At 41.8% G+C, this 24,992-nt stretch overlaps 1 protein-coding gene across 3 annotated transcripts in view; it reads right to left on the bottom strand.

The window, feature by feature from the left end:
- The window catches only part of MPPED2 (metallophosphoesterase domain containing 2), a 590,399-nt gene that overhangs the window by 49,030 nt on the left and 516,377 nt on the right, over nt 1-24,992 (bottom strand). For all 3 annotated transcript variants that reach the window (XM_085648294.1, XM_085648293.1, XM_085648295.1), the window contains exon 5: nt 20,923-21,038. In XM_085648294.1, the coding sequence (XP_085504420.1) occupies nt 20,923-21,038 (116 nt within the window). The remainder of the gene's footprint in view (nt 1-20,922; nt 21,039-24,992) is intronic.

Below are 24,992 nucleotides of genomic sequence, written 5' to 3'. Positions count from 1 at the left end.
CCAAAGACAGAGACACTGAGCACAGGAGGGGTTGATCTCCTGTAGGGAGCTGGCTGTAGCGAATCCTTGTTGTTGCTGTGTGTCTATTGCAGGTTGGACTAAATTGGTCCCATGAAAACGCTATCATCACAGGAGACTAAGTCAGTGTATGCCTGAATTTACACTAAATCTAGGTATAGCCCTGAAACAGTACTGAAAGCTTTTTAGAAAGTGGCTATGTATAGATTGCAAACTGATTCTTGAAGATCCCATCAATTAGGTTACATACGGAAATAATTAGGCCCCCTCTGAGACATGCAGATGGGGAAAAACCTCACCTATCCAATGTCTTACTTTTATCAGTTGGTGAGAAATAGGATTCTTAAAGAAGAACAATGAATATTGAAGAATGTGGTACAAATGTTTTGACTTTAAACTAGATTACCTAGCCTTTCATGTTTCTGGAATCTATATTTCTATAATATTCACTGTACCATAGCATTACATTTTAGCATTAAAGGATTACATCAAATAAGTAATCAATGTAAAATAGTATTATTAAAACATATAATTCAATAGAACCAAAAAGTAAAAATGCCAACCAATGCATTAAAATGCTACCTTTAGTTATGCAGAAAAAAGTCTATCAAGGAGCTCGTATTCATAATTTATGGTGACACAAGATTACCCAGAAAGCAAGAATGAAAAAGTAGAAAAAACGGAATCCTAGGAAGAGAATAAACATACGAAACAGCAGCAAATAAGGGCAGATGCAGTGCTGAATTTTTTTTTAGAAAATATCCTTCGAACAGTCTTGTCAATCAATGGATTCTGTATTCCTTCCAAGGACAAGCATATCACACCATTGACACCATTAAGATCTTTTCAATTAAAAAAGAATACTTCCTAAAGAAAGATCCAAACATTCTGTTTACAAATATTAGCAAACCAACTCTTAAAACACACACAACAAATTCACTAAAATTAGCCTTAGAAAGGTCACTCCAGGTCACTCCATGTCATGTTATTTCAATTTCTTACATATGATCATTTCTTCTAAATGCCTTATCCTTACGGGTATATATTGGAAGCAATAGTATTAATATTATGAATTACTTTGAAAAAAGCAAGCATACCTCTAAGTAATAATGTATTTTTCATAATTATCTAAGGTTAATTCTTAACTCCTACGAGCCAATATGGATCTGTCATGCTCAGAGATTTTAAAAAAAAAAAGTTATAAATAAAAAACGCTCCCTTGGAAGTGAAATTGTGTTTACTTAGTAATCCAGGGAACAATTTGGAAGCAAAAGCATTGGAGTACTTGCCTAGGCAATCCGTTCTGTGTGCCTTTAATGAAACAGAGTTTGTAATAATGAAAATAAAATGAGCCAGCTGGTATTTAACAACAAAAACCTCTTCCTTCTTATTACTTGGATTGGAGAGAGGTGTATAATTTGAAATAACGCATATTTGAAGACACTTTTTGATAGACCTTTCTTGTAGTGGGAAGAAACAAAATGCCTAATGTGCTATATAAAATGTCCTATTGCACCCAGACAAAGATTTGCGCTAACTAACATGGCTCAAGTACAACTAAGTTATACCTGGCTCTCTAGTTTGAATTAAGGGAATTAAGGGATTCTGTATTTCTTCCAAGGACAAGCATATCACACCATTGACACCATTAAGATCTTTTAAATTGAAAAGAATAACATTCCTAAAGAAAGAACCAAACATTCTGTTTACAAATATTAGCACACCAACTCTTAAAACACACACAACAAATTCACTAAAATTAGCCTTAGAAAGGTCACTCCATGTCATGATATATTTTTTCAATTTCTTACATATGATCATTTCTTTTAAATGCCTTACCCTTACCGGTATATATTGGAAGCAATAGTATTAATATTATGAATTACTTTGAAAAAAGCAAGCATACCTCACATATGTTTCGATGCTGGGTTAAATGACAAGCTCTTTTCTTCTAGACCTTGCATTGTGCAAAGATTGTGGCCCATTCAAAGTAATAATGTATTTTCTTTGAAAGGACTGTCTTACCACTCATCAACTGAGTGCATTCAATATATAACATTAGAATTCTTCTTAGTGTACATTCCTTCTGAAATTATACCTCTTGCTATGCAAATGAGCTCTGTGAAGCTGCAAGAAATCTTCTAGCTTCAACACTTTTATCAAACCACGCTCTGAGCATTATTCTTTCCCTACCTCTACTATAACATCCTCTTTTGTGGATTATATTAAGGGACTTAAAAGCTAAACAAATGTGCAATACCATTTAACACAAAGACTGATGATGACTTAACAGGTTAAAGTGGATCATTCTTTGCTCTTGTAGAGCGATCTCCATTACGTAAAGAAATATTTTGAGATCGAAGTAAGTGGCTCAGTAATCACTGGATTAGAAATACTGAAAATCCTAGTGTTTTTATATTGCTGATTATTTTTTCAAACCTTCCCAAGCATCAAATATCAAATATTGTGACTTGCATGCAATCAGAGCTACTACATCCAGTAACCATACACAATGTGCACCCAGAAAAATTGAAACCTAGACACCTCTATTTCAATTCCATGAAGCTTATTAGTATGGAACTCATTTCATCCAAGATTTGATACAATATCAAGCCTAACAACCCATAAGCAATGGTTATAGATAACATTTTAACCTATATTGATGGAGACACAGCTTTAACATTCGTTGTATTGTAATAGCACCACAATTAACTACAATTGAGTGCAAGGCTTCCATTAATGGATGGCGGACGGGGTGTGCACTGAGTAGCAAAACTTAAAATATTTAACCACGATAAAAATATTACTAGCCTGGTGCACAGGTAAACGGTAGGGGGCTGGGAATTAAATGCCACATGGCACCCCAGATGCGTCTGAATCCACAAACGTTTATTAAAGATAGCTCTACCCCACTTCTATCAAATTTAATCAGATACATAAATAGAAACACAGAAAGTTGACTAAGTGATATAATTAAGGCTATATGACTTAGACATGCACAGAGCTTTTAAAAATATATAACAGATGCTTCTTTCATATTGAAAAATATAAAGATGCTTCTAAAACAGTTACAGTTGTATGTTTTGAGTGAAATCCTTTGAGAAATCGGACTTCATTAATTAAGTGCATCAGGTAAATTCTTTGTCTTTGTGCTTTGACTAAAAGTCGAAGGCTGAAAATGTTGGACGAGAAGGAAGGGGAAGAAAATAATTAGGTTGAAATAAAATAACAGGTCAAAAACAGGAGCTTTTACTAAAGAGAGCAAGAGGAATTATGTCGCCACCACTTTGTGGAATCACAGTGATACCCAGCAGTTATATATGTAGTGCCTTAAACTGAGTTTGGCGGATGTGGAACAGCCGCCAAAACACAGAGCAAGTCCCATCCACCCTCTTTAGAGTGCAGAAAGACCGTATAGAGTTTTAGCAGAGCAGGCAAGTAATGCAGTGCTTTTTTGGCAGATGTCTGGCATCCACCAAATTCTAAATCAGTCTCAGTCTTAAACTACAGTTAAAACTGATTATTCAAACTGCAAACCACAAAACGTTGAGTCAGTAAGTGCCAATGTTAATTAATGGCATGGTGAGCAAAAAAACGATGGATTTAGGCCCAGATCTCTGTACTGGGGTGAATGTATGACATTGTTCTGCATTCTGTCCATCAATTGTTGTTTTTGCATTTGTCACCCCGAGTGGGAAGGGTATGCTCAGACGTGAGTCCCTTGCTCTCCATGCCACTGGAATCAAGCTATCCTGGCTGACGAGGGCTGAAAGCCCGAAACCGGTCCTAGGATGCTTGTTTCCAGTCCAGGGAGGACCTGGCTTGGCAGTTCGGGCTGGACTGTTCCCATGGGGCACAGGGTCAAGACTGATTTGCATATGGCTGGGTTCAAACTGGAATGGCATGGTGAGCAAAAAAACGATGGATTTAGGCCCAGATCTCTGTACTGGGGTGAATGTATGACATTGTTCTGCATTCTGTCCATCAATTGTTGTTTTTGCATTTGTCACCCCGAGTGGGAAGGGTATGCTCAGACGTGAGTCCCTTGCTCTCCATGCCACTGGAATCAAGCTATCCTGGCTGACGAGGGCTGAAAGCCCGAAACCGGTCCTAGGATGCTTGTTTCCAGTCCAGGGAGGACCTGGCTTGGCAGTTCGGGCTGGACTGTTCCCATGGGGCACAGGGTCAAGACTGATTTGCATATGGCTGGGTTCAAACTGGAATGGCATGGTGAGCAAAAAAACGATGGATTTAGGCCCAGATCTCTGTACTGGGGTGAATGTATGACATTGTTCTGCATTCTGTCCATCAATTGTTGTTTTTGCATTTGTCACCCCGAGTGGGAAGGGTATGCTCAGACGTGAGTCCCTTGCTCTCCATGCCACTGGAATCAAGCTATCCTGGCTGACGAGGGCTGAAAGCCCGAAACCGGTCCTAGGATGCTTGTTTCCAGTCCAGGGAGGACCTGGCTTGGCAGTTCGGGCTGGACTGTTCCCATGGGGCACAGGGTCAAGACTGATTTGCATATGGCTGGGTTCAAACTGGAATGGCATGGTGAGCAAAAAAACGATGGATTTAGGCCCAGATCTCTGTACTGGGGTGAATGTATGACATTGTTCTGCATTCTGTCCATCAATTGTTGTTTTTGCATTTGTCACCCCGAGTGGGAAGGGTATGCTCAGACGTGAGTCCCTTGCTCTCCATGCCACTGGAATCAAGCTATCCTGGCTGACGAGGGCTGAAAGCCCGAAACCGGTCCTAGGATGCTTGTTTCCAGTCCAGGGAGGACCTGGCTTGGCAGTTCGGGCTGGACTGTTCCCATGGGGCACAGGGTCAAGACTGATTTGCATATGGCTGGGTTCAAACTGGAATGGCATGGTGAGCAAAAAAACGATGGATTTAGGCCCAGATCTCTGTACTGGGGTGAATGTATGACATTGTTCTGCATTCTGTCCATCAATTGTTGTTTTTGCATTTGTCACCCCGAGTGGGAAGGGTATGCTCAGACGTGAGTCCCTTGCTCTCCATGCCACTGGAATCAAGCTATCCTGGCTGACGAGGGCTGAAAGCCCGAAACCGGTCCTAGGATGCTTGTTTCCAGTCCAGGGAGGACCTGGCTTGGCAGTTCGGGCTGGACTGTTCCCATGGGGCACAGGGTCAAGACTGATTTGCATATGGCTGGGTTCAAACTGGAATGGCATGGTGAGCAAAAAAACGATGGATTTAGGCCCAGATCTCTGTACTGGGGTGAATGTATGACATTGTTCTGCATTCTGTCCATCAATTGTTGTTTTTGCATTTGTCACCCCGAGTGGGAAGGGTATGCTCAGACGTGAGTCCCTTGCTCTCCATGCCACTGGAATCAAGCTATCCTGGCTGACGAGGGCTGAAAGCCCGAAACCGGTCCTAGGATGCTTGTTTCCAGTCCAGGGAGGACCTGGCTTGGCCGTTCGGGCTGGACTGTTCCCATGGGGCACAGGGTCAAGACTGATTTGCATATGGCTGGGTTCAAACTGGAATGGCATGGTGAGCAAAAAAACGATGGATTTAGGCCCAGATCTCTGTACTGGGGTGAATGTATGACATTGTTCTGCATTCTGTCCATCAATTGTTGTTTTTGCATTTGTCACCCCGAGTGGGAAGGGTATGCTCAGACGTGAGTCCCTTGCTCTCCATGCCACTGGAATCAAGTTATCCTGGCTGACGAGGGCTGAAAGCCCGAAACCGGTCCTAGGATGCTTGTTTCCAGTCCAGGGAGGACCTGGCTTGGCAGTTCGGGCTGGACTGTTCCCATGGGGCACAGGGTCAAGACTGATTTGCATATGGCTGGGTTCAAACTGGAATGGCATGGTGAGCAAAAAAACGATGGATTTAGGCCCAGATCTCTGTACTGGGGTGAATGTATGACATTGTTCTGCATTCTGTCCATCAATTGTTGTTTTTGCATTTGTCACCCCGAGTGGGAAGGGTATGCTCAGACGTGAGTCCCTTGCTCTCCATGCCACTGGAATCAAGCTATCCTGGCTGACGAGGGCTGAAAGCCCGAAACCGGTCCTAGGATGCTTATTTCCAGTCCAGGGAGGACCTGGCTTGGCAGTTCGGGCTGGACTGTTCCCATGGGGCACAGGGTCAAGACTGATTTGCATATGGCTGGGTTCAAACTGGAATGGCATGGTGAGCAAAAAAACGATGGATTTAGGCCCAGATCTCTGTACTGGGGTGAATGTATGACATTGTTCTGCATTCTGTCCATCAATTGTTGTTTTTGCATTTGTCACCCCGAGTGGGAAGGGTATGCTCAGACGTGAGTCCCTTGCTCTCCATGCCACTGGAATCAAGCTATCCTGGCTGACGAGGGCTGAAAGCCCGAAACCGGTCCTAGGATGCTTGTTTCCAGTCCAGGGAGGACCTGGCTTGGCAGTTCGGGCTGGACTGTTCCCATGGGGCACAGGGTCAAGACTGATTTGCATATGGCTGGGTTCAAACTGGAATGGCATGGTGAGCAAAAAAACGATGGATTTAGGCCCAGATCTCTGTACTGGGGTGAATGTATGACATTGTTCTGCATTCTGTCCATCAATTGTTGTTTTTGCATTTGTCACCCCGAGTGGGAAGGGTATGCTCAGACGTGAGTCCCTTGCTCTCCATGCCACTGGAATCAAGCTATCCTGGCTGACGAGGGCTGAAAGCCCGAAACCGGTCCTAGGATGCTTGTTTCCAGTCCAGGGAGGACCTGGCTTGGCAGTTCGGGCTGGACTGTTCCCATGGGGCACAGGGTCAAGACTGATTTGCATATGGCTGGGTTCAAACTGGAATGGCATGGTGAGCAAAAAAACGATGGATTTAGGCCCAGATCTCTGTACTGGGGTGAATGTATGACATTGTTCTGCATTCTGTCCATCAATTGTTGTTTTTGCATTTGTCACCCCGAGTGGGAAGGGTATGCTCAGACGTGAGTCCCTTGCTCTCCATGCCACTGGAATCAAGCTATCCTGGCTGACGAGGGCTGAAAGCCCGAAACCAGTCCTAGGATGCTTGTTTCCAGTCCAGGGAGGACCTGGCTTGGCAGTTCGGGCTGGACTGTTCCCATGGGGCACAGGGTCAAGACTGATTTGCATATGGCTGGGTTCAAACTGGAATGGCATGGTGAGCAAAAAAACGATGGATTTAGGCCCAGATCTCTGTACTGGGGTGAATGTATGACATTGTTCTGCATTCTGTCCATCAATTGTTGTTTTTGCATTTGTCACCCCGAGTGGGAAGGGTATGCTCAGACGTGAGTCCCTTGCTCTCCATGCCACTGGAATCAAGCTATCCTGGCTGACGAGGGCTGAAAGCCCGAAACCGGTCCTAGGATGCTTGTTTCCAGTCCAGGGAGGACCTGGCTTGGCAGTTCGGGCTGGACTGTTCCCATGGGGCACAGGGTCAAGACTGATTTGCATATGGCTGGGTTCAAACTGGAATGGCATGGTGAGCAAAAAAACGATGGATTTAGGCCCAGATCTCTGTACTGGGGTGAATGTATGACATTGTTCTGCATTCTGTCCATCAATTGTTGTTTTTGCATTTGTCACCCCGAGTGGGAAGGGTATGCTCAGACGTGAGTCCCTTGCTCTCCATGCCACTGGAATCAAGCTATCCTGGCTGACGAGGGCTGAAAGCCCGAAACCGGTCCTAGGATGCTTGTTTCCAGTCCAGGGAGGACCTGGCTTGGCAGTTCGGGCTGGACTGTTCCCATGGGGCACAGGGTCAAGACTGATTTGCATATGGCTGGGTTCAAACTGGAATGGCATGGTGAGCAAAAAAACGATGGATTTAGGCCCAGATCTCTGTACTGGGGTGAATGTATGACATTGTTCTGCATTCTGTCCATCAATTGTTGTTTTTGCAAATGTTAATTAATTTGTCAATAGACAAAATGAAGTCTGGCACACATTTTGTAATCCCTTGAATGGAACTTATAAGATAAACAAATAGTAAGTGGCAAGTAATGCTTCTCTGATGACATGGAAATGGGAAATTTAAATATATCACGAACAACCTTAGAGATTTAAATCACCCCATAACACATCTTCCAATAATAATAATCATAATTATTTTTTTTAAGTGAAAGATCCATAAATAATATAGTTTTCATCTGTTGCTGACCCAAAGGACCATCAATCACATTTAGGTTCTGCTTTAGCTTCACAGCCATGGTCTACCCACAGCACAGTCTTGCTTAATTTGTCTTAAGGTACTTATCGTATAATAATATAATGCCAATCAAACAACATTCTTAACAGGTACATCAGGACATGCACCTGGTTTTGTTCATATTAAATAGTATGACAGTGAAGTAGTTTTACAAAACCCTGGTGCTCTCTGGGAGTATGTTCTAATCGCATTAAGGAACATTACATACGTTATTAACAAAGATATTTGTCATTGACCCTCGTTAAGTGCCTTAGTTCTGAAGAAGCATAACTTTGCTGCCAAATATCACATGATGACGACCCCAGAAATGTGTATTAATAGCATAAGAGGTTTTCCATCAGCATACATTTTTCAAGAATCATGTGTGACTTTCATAATTATCTAAGGTTAATTCTTAACTCCTACGAGCCAATATGGATCTGTCATGCTCAGCGATCTTTTAAAAAAAAGTTATGAATAAAAAACGCTCCCTTGGAAGTGAAATGGTGTTTACTTAGCAATCCAGGGAACAAATTGGAAGCAAAAGCATTGGAGTACTTGCCTAGGCAATCCGTTCTGTGTGCCTTTAATGAAACAGAGTTTGTAATAATGAAAATAAAATGAGTCAGCTGGAATTTAACAACAAAAACCTCTTCCTTCTTATTACTTGGATTGGAGAGAGGTGTATAATTTGAAATAACGCATATTTGAAGACACTTTTTGATAGACCTTTCTTGTAGTGGGAAGAAACAAAATGCCTAATATGCTATATAAAATGTCCTATTGCACCCAGACAAAGATTTGCGCTAACTAACATGGCTCAAGTACAACTAAGTTATTTGATAACATGAACAACCTCATGGCTTGAACCATTTGGGAAGCAAAAAAAACAACAAAAAACAGTATAACTAATACGGCAGAAGAGATTAAAAAGCGATGTCCAATTAAAGGAAATTAAAAAAATTGGAAAGAGTGACTATAGAAATAGATATCACTATTGACAAAATAAATTAATAAAATCCCAAGAATGGTCAAAATAAACAAAAAGTGATGAGAATTGAGTTTTAACCCCTTGGCTGCGGCAGGAATTCCGCCGCAGCGCTGGGGGGGGTTTGGGGGCCGCGCGGTGGGGCTGTGCTCATGACGGAGCCACTCCGTCATGAGTCACGGTTGAGCTGTGCTCATGACGGAGTGGTTCCGTCATGACTCCGCCCACGGCGCTAATCGCCCGCACAGGCGGGGAATTAGCGCCGCGTGGGAGGAGCGGCTGGCAACGGCCGCGGCATGACGGAACCACTCCGTCCTGAGCACACGGCACCCGTGGCTCATGACGGAGTGGTTCCGTCATGAGCGGGGAAGGGGTTAAAGCATAGAAACATTTGAGATCTAGCTACAGCCACCTGTCAGGTAATTTAGTCAACGATTCTTCCCCAGATTCAGATGGAGGGAGTTTGGCTTCGGCCATTGTTTGGGGACATGTCAGATCATGGGTGTACAGACCCTCGGAACCAGAGCAAAACTTTAGTAAAAATTTGACTGAATTTATAGCCCCACATATCTTCATGGCAGATAACTTCTTAATGGTCAGAGACTAGCTATCACACAGAATTAACATCTGACCCCGACACTACCAGTCCAATCACAGACCTAAAGTCACTAGGTCTATATCCAAAGGGGATTGGACCTACATAAATTGCAGGGCACACCCTAGACCTACTGTTCACCAATGAATCAAACATCAGGGTCAATCCCACTTCCCCACTGTTGTGGTCTGACCATTACGCTATCAAATTCCACTTTCAGTCAGGATTTCAAGTTGAGGGGCTGGTCCCAGCCCCAAAACCAAGCAGGCCATGGAGAAACAAACAAATCCTCTAGCCACTTTCACCTCGCATTTTTGCCCTCCCTCTTTAGCAGGTCACAATAGTCTGGATGAGGCCCTCGAAGCCTCTGAAAGTGCCATCTCTCAAGCCTTGGTCAAGATAGCTCCTGTCTCGATGGACAAAGAAAAAACTAAGCATATGACTAAGCTGGCCCCATGGTTTACGGATACCCTGAGGATAGAAAAGACGATGTGTACGAAATTAGAATGCAAATGGAGGTCATCGGAAAAAAATGAGGATAGATTATCCTACAAAAGGGGCCACAGACAATACCTTGAAAACATTAATTGTGCCAGGAAAGTGCATATTGTCAATAGACAACTGTTTAGATTTCTAAAGGAATTTATCAATCCCAAATCCTGTGAGGCATCTATTCCAGCCTCCAAGGACTTGGTAGAAGAGTTGGCAAATTTCTTTGAGGACAAAATAACAAAAATCTACAACACCTTTGTTAAGGAGAAGGAAGAATAAATGAATAGGGAGTGTAGGAGGATGTAAACTACCCGTAAAGTATTATTGAAGGAGTTTACGATGGTAACAGAAGAGGATGTTAGTGCTAAATAGGGTTAGGTATGGATCATCGTAAGACCTCGCTCTTACCTATATTATGTCCACCCTGGCCCCTGTATTACTGCACAGCCTCACAAACCTGCTCAGTCTGTCATTAAATCTGGAAGTATATCCAGTAAAATGGAAATCGGCGAGGGTCAAATATATTCTTAACAAACCAATGGCAGATCCAAGAGAATTAGGACATTTTAAATAGATCTCCATACTTCCTTTTTTCGGGAAGGTGATGGAAACATTGTTGAACACACAATTGATGCCATACTTAGAAAGTCGACAAATGCTCGACCCTTCCCAGTCAGGTTACCGTGCATGCATAATACTGACACAGCCTTAGTGGAAGTACTAGACAACATAAGACTTTCTCTTTACGATTGACACTCTGCAAAGCTTGTCCTATAGGATCTGTCATCCGCGTTCAACACCATCTCCTATGTAGTCTTAACTAAAAGACTAGAAGAGATAGGTGCCGGAGGGAAAGCCCTTGGCTGGCTAAAGATCTTTCTGAATGGATGGACACATTTGGTGTAGCTACAGTCGTATGTCTCAAGAATCATATCCTTGGACAGGGGAGTGCCTCAGGGATCGGCGTTGAGCCCTACTCTTTTCAATCAACATGTGGCACCACTTGCACAAGTTATAAAATCATATAGCTTTGATGTCATGTCTTATGCAGATGAAATGCAGTTGGTCATCACAATGGAACTCAAGCTGGAATAGACGAAAATAAGATTCCTAGACTGCATGAATCATATTGCCAAATGAATGCATCAGAATTGTCTACAACTCAATGCAATTAAAACAGAGGTTGTACAATTTGGGAAAGGTCATGAGTTCTGGTCAGATGACTGGTGGCCCATTAGTTTAGGTCCTATTCCCATTCCAAAGGCAACAGTAAGAAATCTAGGAATTATAGTAGATGAGAAACTGTCAATGAAGGAACATGTAAACCACATTTCAGGTACATGTTTTGGCATTATGCACGACCTACAGAAAGTGTTTCGATGGATTCTACTCAGATCTCGAAAATCAATTATCCAGGCCCTTATTATCAGTCGCCTGGACTATGGAAATGCTCTAATGGACTTCATTAATGAAGTCTTTCCCTCTCACTGACATGCTTTTAGGCATAATGTTAAGCTTCTGAAGGAGTGCTTCATTTGAAATGCAAGAGGTTCATAGATGTTATCATATGGCAGGGACTATTTGTTGAATGAAGATCCCATCATGAAAAGAAATCACCAAACAGAAGTATATAGTGGAGTGGAGTGATTATGTAGATGCATAATACCACTTTAGTTTTTGTTAAAAATAAGAAAAAACACAAAATATAAAAAAATAAGCATTTTCTATTATAGAAATGAGCCCTGACAAGTGTTCTAGGGTGACCCACAAGGGCTGAGAAAAGGAGATGTTCTATTTCTGCTGTTACATATGGCAAGATACCTAAAAGTGAGACCCCTAGTGTTATTACGCTTGCTCTCTGAAGAGCCCACATTCACCCTATGCTGAGCCAACTTCTCTGAAAGATTGACTGTCTGCTGTACCTTTCATGGACAATACCACCTGGCCTGAGAGTAGGTTAAGGGTTTATTCCTTCAGAAAAGGATTTTGAAATAAATAAATGTTTTTTTCTAAATCGGGCTGACGTTCCAGAGTTCTACTGTTTGATAGCTGCTTTTTGGGGAAACAACAAAGTCAAATGACATTTTTGGAAGCACATCTTGAAAGCAGATTTGTGAATTCCTAAAAGTCATACATTTACATCTACATCGGTAACTAGGAGTATGTCATTGGTATAAATGTATAAATTGTTTCATTAATTAGACCCCATATATTTAGCAGTAATGTAGATGTGCATTTGAAAACTAAAGTGGAACCATGCTTACGTATACTGCTGCATTACTAAACAGTGTTGAGGCGTTTTAAAAGTTTAACATATTCTGAATTTGGATGATTTGAACAGTTTAGGTACAATGAAAGTGATTTATTTCACTTCTCGGCAAAAGTGCAATACTGCATTTTGATTCTGAACTGGATTTTTATTTGTAATTTATGTTATAAGGGTTCTTCCATACTGCAAACTTAGCTCATGAGCCAGAGAGTTGCTAAAAAGTGTGCCCAGGAATACGTTTTTGCTAAAGGCTGATTGAGTAATGGCATCCACCATTCCTACCATCTGCTTGTGGTGCCTGTTGCTAAGAATTCTAACACTGCTAGCATTTTCCAGAAGAGTGGCAGTGCTTAATTTGAGCTGGTAGTTTCAGGTGCTCAGCACCAACACTTTATTTTTAACACTGGCTCTAATGACAGTCTACCACTTGGGGGTGCTATCAAATTTAGAGATGAGCAGACGCACAGTGTTTAATAATTCAATATCTATTAAAAAAAGAACATCTGCCACCAATGCCATTCTTATAGCTGTGGGTGGGCTGGAGTAGTCAGAATTGTCACACTTGTAGAAATTAGATGGTTATTAGTAATGTTGGTACTGTCATTGGAAGAACTGGCAGAAGCAATAGGTGGTGCATAAGCTGCAAGGCCACCCGAAAAGGGCCTGGCACTTATTGTTGTTTTTATTTTTAAACAAATCAAAGCACAGAAGAGTGGATCCCTATGCTGGTGGTGTCCTGGGTGCCCATAATGATAAAAATATGTTTTGTATAATGCCCATATCCAAACTGTGTTTGATAAGCTGACTCATGTTTATGGGTCTCAGCCTTACTCTGTAGGTATTGGCTCTCATCCTGCGTTGATGTATCATTTGAGGTTATTTATTGGTGGCCAGGTTTCCATCCTTGTGCTGCATCATTTGTTTTTTGATATACCAATACACAAGGGGTTTACCCAAATTACCCTCTTAAACCTGGGTATAGAACACTATCACATGCAAACAAAGATAGGTGCGGAGGAAAATACATGTATAAACAACACAACAACAATTGTGACATCAACTTTACGTTGCCAATACCCAACTAATATTTATATAAATAGTGTTCACTCATTGATTCTGAGTGATACACTTAGAGGTAGTCTTTTGAGCACATAGGGGAAGAAGCCTCTTTTCCCTTTGCTCTATTGTGCCACAAAATGGTTTAAATCACACTTTTTGTTTTTATAAAGACTCCTCACTCAATTGTCGACGCGGACGCGTTTCAGCCTTTAAATTCTTCTTGGCCTCCTCAGGACAAGGGGAAGGGTTAAGGTATTACCCGTGGCTCTAGGATTTAGTGGTTGCATATTGCGTGACCGAGATAGGACACCAAGTACCATGTTTGAGCAGTTCAAACACTGAAGAAGGCATCACGCCGAAATGCATTTGGAGAACTGTTTAATAAATATCTGCGTGCTTCATATCCTTACGGATGGAGCTTTGATATATATATATATATGTATATATATATATAAAAAGTTTGTACTAAAGCATGGGAGATGGCTTTCCACACTGCCTTCACAAAAAAAGAATATATATTTATTATCTACTGGCGGTCGCCAGTAGATAGTTATAGTTAGGATCGTGTTTCCATAGGAAATCTGAAAATTCTATTTTGAATAACTTTTGCGCCGGTTGACGAATCCTCGCGAAATTTTCAAAACTAATGGGGCGCTCCGTTCAGCTCCTACCCTGAAAGTCTCGGGGTGATTCGTCAAGTAGGGGCCGAGAAAAAAGGGGGGTCCCAAAACGCGTTTTCCCCATGCATTTTCCCATAGGACCTTTAGACACAGCTACAGCCCGAACGGCTGAACAGAATTACTTGAAATTTGGCAGAGAGGTAGCCATAAGGTCAAGGAAGTGCCTTTTGCAGGACTGGTGTAAATCTGTTCAGTATTTCCTGAGAAAATAGCATTTAAAAGCATATCAATATCTATACGCGCGCAGGGTGCGCGCACCGTGCGAGCACCCTAACGTGCGCGAGCGTAATTCTGATTGGTGGTTACATGTTAGTCAACGTTCGAATCGGTCGAAATCAGGAAGTGTCGGCCGCCATTTTGTTTGTTTTCAGTGCGAGAGTGAAAAAGGAAGGTGGCGAACGTGAAAAGGGGGCAGGGTAGAGAGTTCCTGACCCCCTAGCCTTTGTCAGGGGGTCCCTGAAGGACCCCGAAGGCAGAATTTTTTTTTTTTAAATCGCGGGGGTGCGCACACCGTGCGCGCACGGTGAAAAACAAAAAAAAAATGTTTATAGTTATCTGAACTAACTATAACAGGGGAATTTCATTGGTTTTTTACGAGTGAAATATCCACCTAACTATAACATGTGTGAAACCTATGGTTTTTTAAGTGAATATATATATATGTATTCTTTTTGTAAGGGCAGCGTGGAAAACCATCTCCCATGCTGCAGTACAAACTTTTATTTTTATTTAGGGACCCGCGGTCCCTCCCTAGGCACTTATCACCTTTTTAAAAAATCTTGTGGTAGCCGTATCCCTGCCTTCCAAAACCTACGTCCTGGCAAGCAGAAAGCTGGCAGCTTCCTGCCCGCTCCAGGCAGGAAATCAATCTGGTGTGCGCCTACCCAAACCCCTTCTCAGGTGGGTGGCATGGTACACCATAATGTGCCTTGGAGTCCCAGGAACCCTTCAGTTGTGCAGTGGCACCCCCATTTGAAGGGGACCTGTGGGGGTAGGAAAAACTTTAGGCAAAGGGGGCCCATGTATGCATCAGTATATATATATATATATATATATATGTCGATATCTCGCGCTGCAGGCAACACAGGAAACAGTCGCACTCAGCAGGATTTTATTTGAAGCAGAAAAGTATTTATTGACTGTATATATCGCTCACTCTCCTCCCATATTTTGTATTGGCTTGTGTCATTGTCTTTCAAAAATGCTGCCTTCGGATTCATTAATAGGCTTCTTAGTCCCTCCTTAAAAGGCCTTGTCTTCATTTGTACCCTCCCATGGCGACTAGCCCTTTTACTTCAGTTGTTACACGGGACCGGTTATTTAGTCTGAAAGCACTATTTACTTTATTGAGTTTCTCTTACTGTAGGCCAGACATGCGCTGCTTCAGCTGAAACCGCTTGTGTTTTTTTAAGCAGCACAGCCGTCTCGTAACATGGGCGTCTGCTTTCAATCACTTTCACCCACCCCCACCAATACCACCACCACCAATACCACTACCACCAATCCACCACCGCCAATACCACCACCAATACTATCACCACCAATACCACAACCACCACCAATACATATACCACCACCAATACCACCACCAATACCACCACCACTAATACCACCACCACTACCACCACCACCAATATCATTACTACCAATACCACCACCACCAATACCACCACCACATTGATACCACCACCACATCGATACCACCACCAATATACCACCACCACCAATACCACCACCCACAAAACCACCACCACCACCAATACCACCACCACCAATACTACCACCGCCAAGCCAATACCACCCCCAATCCAATACCACCACCATCACCAATACCACCACCACCAATACCACTAATACCATCACCACCAACATGACCACCACCACGAATACCACCACCACTAATACCATCACCAATAACACCACCAACACCAACACCAAAATCACCACCAATACCAATACCACCACCAATACCACCACCCCTAAAACCACCAGCAATACCACCACCAATACCCCACCACCACCACCAATACCGCTACCACCAATAACTCCACCATCACCAATATCACCACCACCAATGCCACTACCACCACCAGTACCACCAATACCAGCACCACCAATACCAATGCCACCACCACCTCCAATACCAATACCACCACGACCAATACCAATACCACCACATCAGCGCCTCTCACTCACTAGTAATTACAGGGGCACTGTACGAGACCGGAGATGCAGCCGAGGCCATCGCTCTCTCCATCCATGCCTCCATCCATGCCTGCCATAAAGCACGGCCTGCCCTGTACCAGGAGATGAAGCAAGGGCCCTACTACAGCTGGAGTGTTTTTTTATTAGGCCAAAGATAGCAATGAAATTATGCAATGCCACACTGCACACTCAAATCACGAAGAGGGCAGGAAATAGCCACCCCCTTCCGCTCTTCCGTCTGAGCCACGACAGTGTAATCACAGAGTGAAAAGTGTTGGAGTGCTTTGTTAGTGTTTATAGCTCTTATCATATGTAAGTCCCATTTGACACTTTGTGTCTGTGTAATTTACAACACTTACACATCTTGTTCACTGCACTATTTATCACTACTTTGAAGACGTCTCAGGCCGGTCTCTTCCTCTGATATTTACAATCTAACAATCGGTTGAGAAGGCCCTTTATTGCAATGCAATAGGTCTCGCATTTGCGAACGTTTAAGCTGTTACTATTTCAAATGACAATGCCTTTTATTTATGTTTTAGAACCCAAAACATAAATAAAAGGCATTGTCATTGACAATGCCAATAGCTCAAACTCGAGTGAATGCGAGATCTATTGCATAGTAAATGCTTGTTCTAATAGGGAATTTGAAGTCCCAAGGCTTAGGTACAAAGGCATCTAGGAGTATGTAAAAGAGAACTCCTGAAGTACTACCTCCTGCCCACCTGAAAGTTTTTGTGAATATGCTCTAACATCGGAATAAAGTAGAAGTCTTGATATTAAGGAAAGCATTCACTAATTGCACACTTCGCCATGAATAAATTACAGGACTTGCAAAACTACATGATAGTTTCATGATTTTGCAGATTTCCAGTGACACAAATTATATCAGTGGACCTTAAGCTCTTTGTGGCTGAACGCCCCCTGCTCAAATGACACCACCTGGCTGTATTGCATCACAATTAATAAATGACGAGTTGAAATTACATATGAGCTAATATTCAGCAGGAGAGGTTGCGAGCATGTCTTAAGACAAGTGGAGAGTATATGATATCAGTGGAACTATTTATTTATTTAGTTTTAACAGTGGACAGATGCAATTCAAAGATTGTAGGACAGTCATACGATTCAAAGGCACTAGGGAGAAGCATATTTGAAGAAAAAACTGGAACGAAGAAGCATTTGCAATGAAATGGTGAGCAAGGGAGACAAAATCAAGAAGCAGCTTCAGCAGGACTGTTGTCATTTTAGACATTGCAACATGTCCACTCCTCTCCTTTAAAGGCGCATTGTACCAGGTGCGTAGCCAAAACAGTATTGATTTTTAAAAGACACTTTCCCGAAGTTTCAGACAGCCTCAGTCCTACTTCATGCTGGACTCCTGTACGTTCCGGACGATCTTTGTACCCCACTTTCACTCCCCAAATTCTTTCTTTCATACCTGCAGCTTGGCATCGCCAGCTTTTTACAGCCTTGGCTGTGGGCTGAGCAGTTCCCCTTAGAGAGTTTATCACTGATATGTTCTATTTTTATTATTTAATATGATTTTGTATATGGTACAACAGAATTTGAATAGGACACGACCTTGCATGATAAGTCAATTAAGATCAACAAAGGGAGGAGTGATGTACTCTCAAGCTTAGTGCAGGTATCCAGGTTGGAATGAGGAAGTGCCAGTCAGCAGGAGCCTGTGGTGAATCTGCGACCTTTAAGGTCTCTAATGGGCACTATTTATAATCTCTACTCTTTTATCCTTGGATTCTTTTTCGGGTTTTCTACTTTGAACCCTTTCATTTCCGTTACCTTGAATATAAAAATTAATTTTGTTAAACACAAGAAATAATCAACAATTAATTTTAACATTTTAGCCCAGGTTTACACATTTTTCATGCAGCACAGCAGCCACATTTCCTGCACTGCACAAAAGTAAAAAAACACAGAGCCTAATCTACCCACACTAGCCTGATGCGACTGTCATTCCCTGCTTTGGCTTTCATACACACTCCTGCACCATGGTGCAGAGGTGAGAGTGAGCTGTTAAGCAGAGGATATGTCAGAAAGCATACCCTTACAGTACAAATTCATTTGCATAGACAAACTCATCCAGCAAGTGTGACACTTTATGTGTTTTGTGCACCTCAGTCAATAAACAATGTGCCCGTTTTGGGGAGAAATGAACACATTTCCCCCTGTTTCTGCCTATTGTTTGAAGCAGAGCCCAGGCAGTCTATCTCAGTAGGTCAGGCTTTGCTTCAACACCTGTGGGTTTTTGTGCTGATGCACCTCAGTAACACCCCCCTGATGCAAAGTGTGCCAAGCGGCTCAAATTGCTATCTGCAGTAAGAAAGGGGCACATTTCAGCACAAATACCTTGAGAATTGCACAGTAAACAGTATGTGCCGCTTCGTATCAGTGCAAAGCCTTAGTAAATCTTGGCTTAAGTTTGAAATTCGAGCTGCTAAGTTCTTACTTAGATGACATGCAACATCTTCTTGAATACAGCACTGACAGTGGGATTTGGGTTTATGGATTAGTGCTTGGTCGCAGAGTCTGTTTGAGCAAACATGGAGACAACCCAGAATTACTGAAGAACCATCATCCTTTTTCTTTGTTGCCATACTGCGCTAAACTATCGGAGGCACATGTGGTAGGAGATGCAAGACATTATCTCCAAAAACAACAAGATCAGTTGTGTCCCAGACACAACACTGAAACATGATATTATCTATCATTGATGATCTTAGATCGGATCATGATGAGAGGTTTACCTCAGCCTTGATACTACTTGACTTATCCACAGACTTTGATAGACCATAACATCGTACAACATGTCCAAGCTTCGGGTATTATTTAGACTCCATGTAAATGGTTCACATCATATTTGGAGAACAGATCACGGGCAGCGCTGCTATCCTTTTTTTTGGAAGAGGCAATTAGCATAGATGTGGCGTACTACGGGGATGGCCATTATCACTACACTTATTCAATATATATATTCAACCTCTAATATATGAGCTGGTTCACAGAGGCTGTCATATGTAGAACTATGATGACGATTCCCAGATTCTGTTCTGTCTAGATGACAATGCCCCCTGACAGCAAAAATGTCAGGTTATCATGAATTTTATTAATGTTTAGGTGGGAAACAACCGATTAAACTAAACGCTTACAAAACTGAAATGGTGGTGATGAATAAAAATTAGGCACTGTGGACCAACCAGTTCTGGTCCATGGAGATGGGACGTCTCCCTGAACCCATCAAAACTCTTTGAAAACACATATCAGTACAGCCATTTAAAAGTATACTTATATTATGTATATTTTTCTCACTGTTGGCATTGAAATAATTATGGTGGCAGTCATTGGTTCAAGGCTAGATTACTCTAACACAATGTATCTTGGCCTACCTAAATGTCATCTTTGAAGCCCTGCAGAGAACCCATATTGAACCTTTGTTGAAAAAACTCCACTGGCTTAAAATCCAACAACAGATTCAATTTAAAACCTGTTGCTTAGTTTTCAAAGCACTACATGGCCAGGCCCCTCAGTTTGTATCCAAACGAGTTTCTAGTTTCACGGACACTCGGATCATCTTCAGCAAGGTTAGAAGTAGTCGCAATATTTCATACTGCTAAATGGGGGGGGGGGGGGGGGGGGGAAACATTCTCTGTGCTAGCACCAGCATGATTGAACGCCCTACCACCTGATCTCCTCTCCCAATGCGATTTGGTGTCTTTCAGGAAAGTGTTCAATACATGGCTACTTATACAAGCCTTTGGCTCTTAGTTTCTAATTGATTACTCCTCTCATATTGCACCATCCACCGCTCTCTATCAGTCAGCGCCAAGAAACCATGGGTGAACGTGTGCTCTATAAATATAATTCACATTAACATGATAACAATCTTTTCACAAACAGAGTTCTGGTAAAAAATAGAATTAACAGGTATGAAAAGTGGTGTTTTGCTGTTGAAACCTGCTCATAAATGTCAGATAGCAACTTTCACCTGAATTATTATTGCTCAAGTGAAACATAGGGCATAATCATCAATGCTTCATTACAAAGTAGGGACCATTGATCTACTCATTATTTCATGACCCTAATCCTACAGTTAAAAAATAAAACTGGAATATTTAATGCAGGAAGTGGTAAATTTACTTAGCACAGAAACGAGTCAACATTCAATTCAGAACATTTGCATAACAGAACACGACTTTTCAACCATTAAACAGTTATCAGGTTTTCATGCAGAGCCATAGAGGACAGTTACATATTGTGGCCCCAAGAATCAATAGATCATAATTTTTCAAAAGAACCCTGGCAGCTCAATTACTAACATACACCCTAATAAAATATTTAAATATTTCATGTGTCATTCCATTTTTTAGTAGGTGATTTTCACTTTAAAATCAATGTGTATATCCTTCTTTGCCACACTTACCAAGAGGAGGTCCATGTGTCATCAATATGTCAATTCCCTCTGGGATTTGGTTCCACTTGTCTAGTAGCGACTGGCCTCTTGGAAGATTAAAGCCCCATCCATTGAACCAAGGTGTCCTTAAGGGGGAGAAAACAACAAACTAAAATGTTATACATGTCTTGCTTAAATGGTATACAAATTCCAACATTAATGCTTCTATATTTAGTTGAATAGAAAATCAAGCAAGTTTCAAAATGGTAGGTGGTAGTTCTAAAATTAAAGCATAAACAAGGTGGTGGATGAAATGCTTGAATTAATCTCAGTCACTGGCAATCGCTTGGGCCGCATCCCTAACATCAATTTTCACCCACCATGCTACCACAGTTTGGATCCAGCCATATGCAAATCATTCTTGACCTTGTTCCTCGAGGAACCAGACCAGCCCGAACTGCCAGGCACCACCTGAACCAGAACATAAGAAACCCAGGACTGGTTTAACCCTGGTTATGGGCTCTCCAGCTGGGCATAGCTTGGTTCCAGTGGCACAGTGAGCCTGGGTCCCACGTCTGCGCATACCCATCGCACTTGAGGTGTCAGCTGCAACAAAAACAAGGTACTAGATAAAATGCTTTAATTAATCTCAGCCACTGGCTATCGGTAGGGTCGCATCTCAGTCCATCATTGCCAGTGGTAGAGATTAATTCAGGTTGAACTGTTCCCATGAGGAGCAGGGTCAAGACTGATTTGCATATGGCAGGGTCCAAACTGGGGTAGCATGGTGGGCAAAAACAATGGATTGGGATGCAGCCTCGAGCAACTGCCAGTGGCTGCGATTAATTTAAGCATTCCACCGTCACCTTGTTTTTGCACAAGTTCTAAAGTTAAACGTGCTTCAAAAGACAGCAAAATGTAATTCTAAAAGTACCCAAAATAACCAGTGCATGGAAAAAACAGGATGAACTATGCAAAACTTTGAAGTTCTCATCCAACTTAATGGGTCAGTTTCCTCATAGCATTTATAAAATATTGCAGACATGCAGTGACCTTTACACTCTCACTTCATTAGTACTTTGTTATCAAACTGTCAAAAAAACAACACATCTGCTGCACACCTTGTGGATGGGCTAGAAAAAAATGCCATATCATCATGTTTCCTTTATTTCGGTTCAATAGAACCATATGAGGTACAATGTAAAAAACCGTTTAAAAGAAGAAATATAATAAAACATACAGACTCGTTTTGACAATTGCAGTCCACCAATACAAATTTATCATGTTTCAAAATCCCTAAAGTTATGATAAAAGTTAATGGAAAAATGCCATAATATAATAAACAAGTTGCAAGACCAAGCCCCATGCCGTAACAAGTAACATTTTAGCAGTGCTTAGGTGCACAAAATCACTGGACATTTTTATAAGCCTGCTCCCTAATGGACTTTGAATACCAGTCCTTCAATGTAAAAACCGCTTCCTTGCAGGGCTGATGGGAACATATAATTCAAAGAGGATACAATGTTTGTGCAGTAGCTATTTTCAGGGGCCAATTTACTGAGGTTTATCAATGCTGAGTTATGGGTACGTCAGAATATGTTCTTGTCACAACCCCTGCAAGAGAATTTAAGCAACTCCATGCAGTATTGTGATCTGGTACAGTCTGTGATGGTTGCAAGAAATGCCTCAATACTTGGAGGACAGATGTCAATAACCAAATGGACAAATTAACAAATTACAAAACGCCCAAACCTTTGCAATAGACTTAACTTTAGCTCAATCAACCTGGCATTATGCCACCTACCTTCAAAGTACCCAAATTGCTTTTGGCGAAGAAGATATAGAGATCACAACTAAAGCCTATTTGCAGAGGTCACATAGCTCTCCGTGGTCTTGACCCAAGATACAGGTCTTAATATTTCAACCCTATCCAGCCTCCCAAGCACTACCCCATTTTATATAGATTTAATTTGATGTACTGAAACAAAGGAATATACTTTTTTAGATGCAAGGGGTGTATTATCTCTAGGAAATTGGTCAATAGGCTCTGTAGCATTTTAAGCACAACCCTTATAAACTAAACAGCAAGAGGACTTCAACAAGGATTTTAGCTGTTGACATGGACTAATTACTGGTCATGTTCTGACACAATCTTTCTGCAGCTTGAAAAGGGCCAACTGGCAAGACTAAACCCGAATCGCTTTGATATGAATAAACATAGGTCCCTATAGACGCCGAATCAACATCCACGATTGATGGAACTTTGTGAAATCCTTCTGAATAGCAATCCATCAAAACACAGCCATTACCCGGACAGTACTGCCCCTATCACAAATGCATGGTCTCTCTGGTGTTCCCCCCCCCCCCAAAAAAGGCAATTGGAAGTTGGAACCCTGGAAATCTACTGAGCAGAAACCTGTTATCCGACTGACACCATTATTTTCTGTCCAGGTATTGTCTTGTCTGTGAAATAAACTTGTTGAGCTGTTAGAATTCAGGAAGGATTCCAGTCTTTGCTAGGTGGAAAAGTAGTTTCAAACTACTCTAGCTTAATACAAGTAGCAACCCAATGGCAGTCACAGAATGGAAGAACTACCAGAATGTGGTTTGGAGAGCTCTAATGGAATACAGAATAGAAACATAGCAGGATTGAAAGATGGACACAATGTACTCACACAGGTTACAACAAATTAACACAAATAGAATTCAGTGATGGAAGAAACTATCCCTAATCGCTAGCAACAAGAGAGAAATGTTCTTTAGGAAAACTGGAGACACCAACAGCTTCAGAGGCCAGACTGACTACCAGATGATGTTTTGAGAAAGGATTATCAGGATTGTTTACAGGATACTTGCTACCCATGAATTTCGACTGAAGCTATGATTTTCAACCCCGGTGTGTCATTACTCCAGTATGAGAAGCAGGTTAAAGGGTCCCATTCTCAATTCAATGGTCCCACTGAGCTTTTTGAAAATGCTCTGCAATCTCTCACAATTAGCATCAGCAAACTCAAGTGCCATAAACTTCCTGTATAAAACAGAGGGAGTCAAGAAGGTTGTTGCAGGGAATGAAGCTTTGGAAGCATAGCTTCATATACCAGAATACTTTATTGAAACAAATGGTCCATTAACTCCTCGCCTGTCTTCCTGAACAGTCCTTACATTTGAGAAGTTCCCTAGCTGACGAAAAAAATTGCACCATCATAGCTGCTTTGTTCCCACCGGTCTCGAAAAAAGAGGAGTTTACACCAGCACTTCCTGCATTTTTATTTTTTTAAACAGAATGTTACCTTAGCTGATATACAAGTAAGATATTTTAATTCTGTTTTTTAATAGTATTTTATACTTAATATATGGTATTTCCCCCAATGGAAATTAGCTATAACAATCTCCTCCTTTTATGAGGATGTGTCACTGCTGTCTTGCTTTATTGTATAGATCTGTTAGTTCTGATTTTAAGTAATCAAAATTGAATTTGTTCCACGCTTGATAGATGGATGCATGCAAGGTGGTCTTGGGTGTTCATTTGTAGTGTTATATGTTGGAAAGCTACCAAATGGTGGTCTGACCATGTGACTGAAGTAATCTTTTGAAAGGTAACTAGTTCTAGATTTGCCAAAATTGCATTTAGTATGTGTCCAGCAATGTGTGTGGGTTTGTGTACGATCTGATGTAGGTTCAGTGAGACTAGGCCAGTGAAGATAGTTTTGGGATGGGGCATATTGGGTTTGTCAAACCAAATCTTTAAGTCACCAAGAATGCATAGGGTGGAGTGTAGTGTTGTAAGGTTTGAAACTGCATCTAGAAATGTGTCTGGGAATGTTGCATTGCTAAGTATTGGTATGTAAAGCAGGAGGAAGTTTGTATAGGGTTGAATCTGGTGATGAGGGCCCCATAATCTTGTATAGAAATGTTGTCAGCTGTGGTGAGCTTTATTGTTTGCTTGTATATAATAGCTAGTCCACCTCCTCTTTTGCCTATACCAATTTCTATGATAGTTTGATAGCCTGGAGCAATGGCTTCATGCAACACTGGAGCTATTTCATCTGCCAACCATGATTCATTTATGAAGAGTGTGTCAGTGAGTAGATCGTAGATGT

Source organism: Triturus cristatus, chromosome 3_2 (assembly GCF_964204655.1).
Source record: "Triturus cristatus chromosome 3_2, aTriCri1.1, whole genome shotgun sequence".
NCBI lineage: Eukaryota > Metazoa > Chordata > Amphibia > Caudata > Salamandridae > Triturus > Triturus cristatus.
The sequence above is the reverse complement of the archived record's forward strand: the minus strand, read 5'-3'. Positions and strand labels throughout refer to the sequence as shown.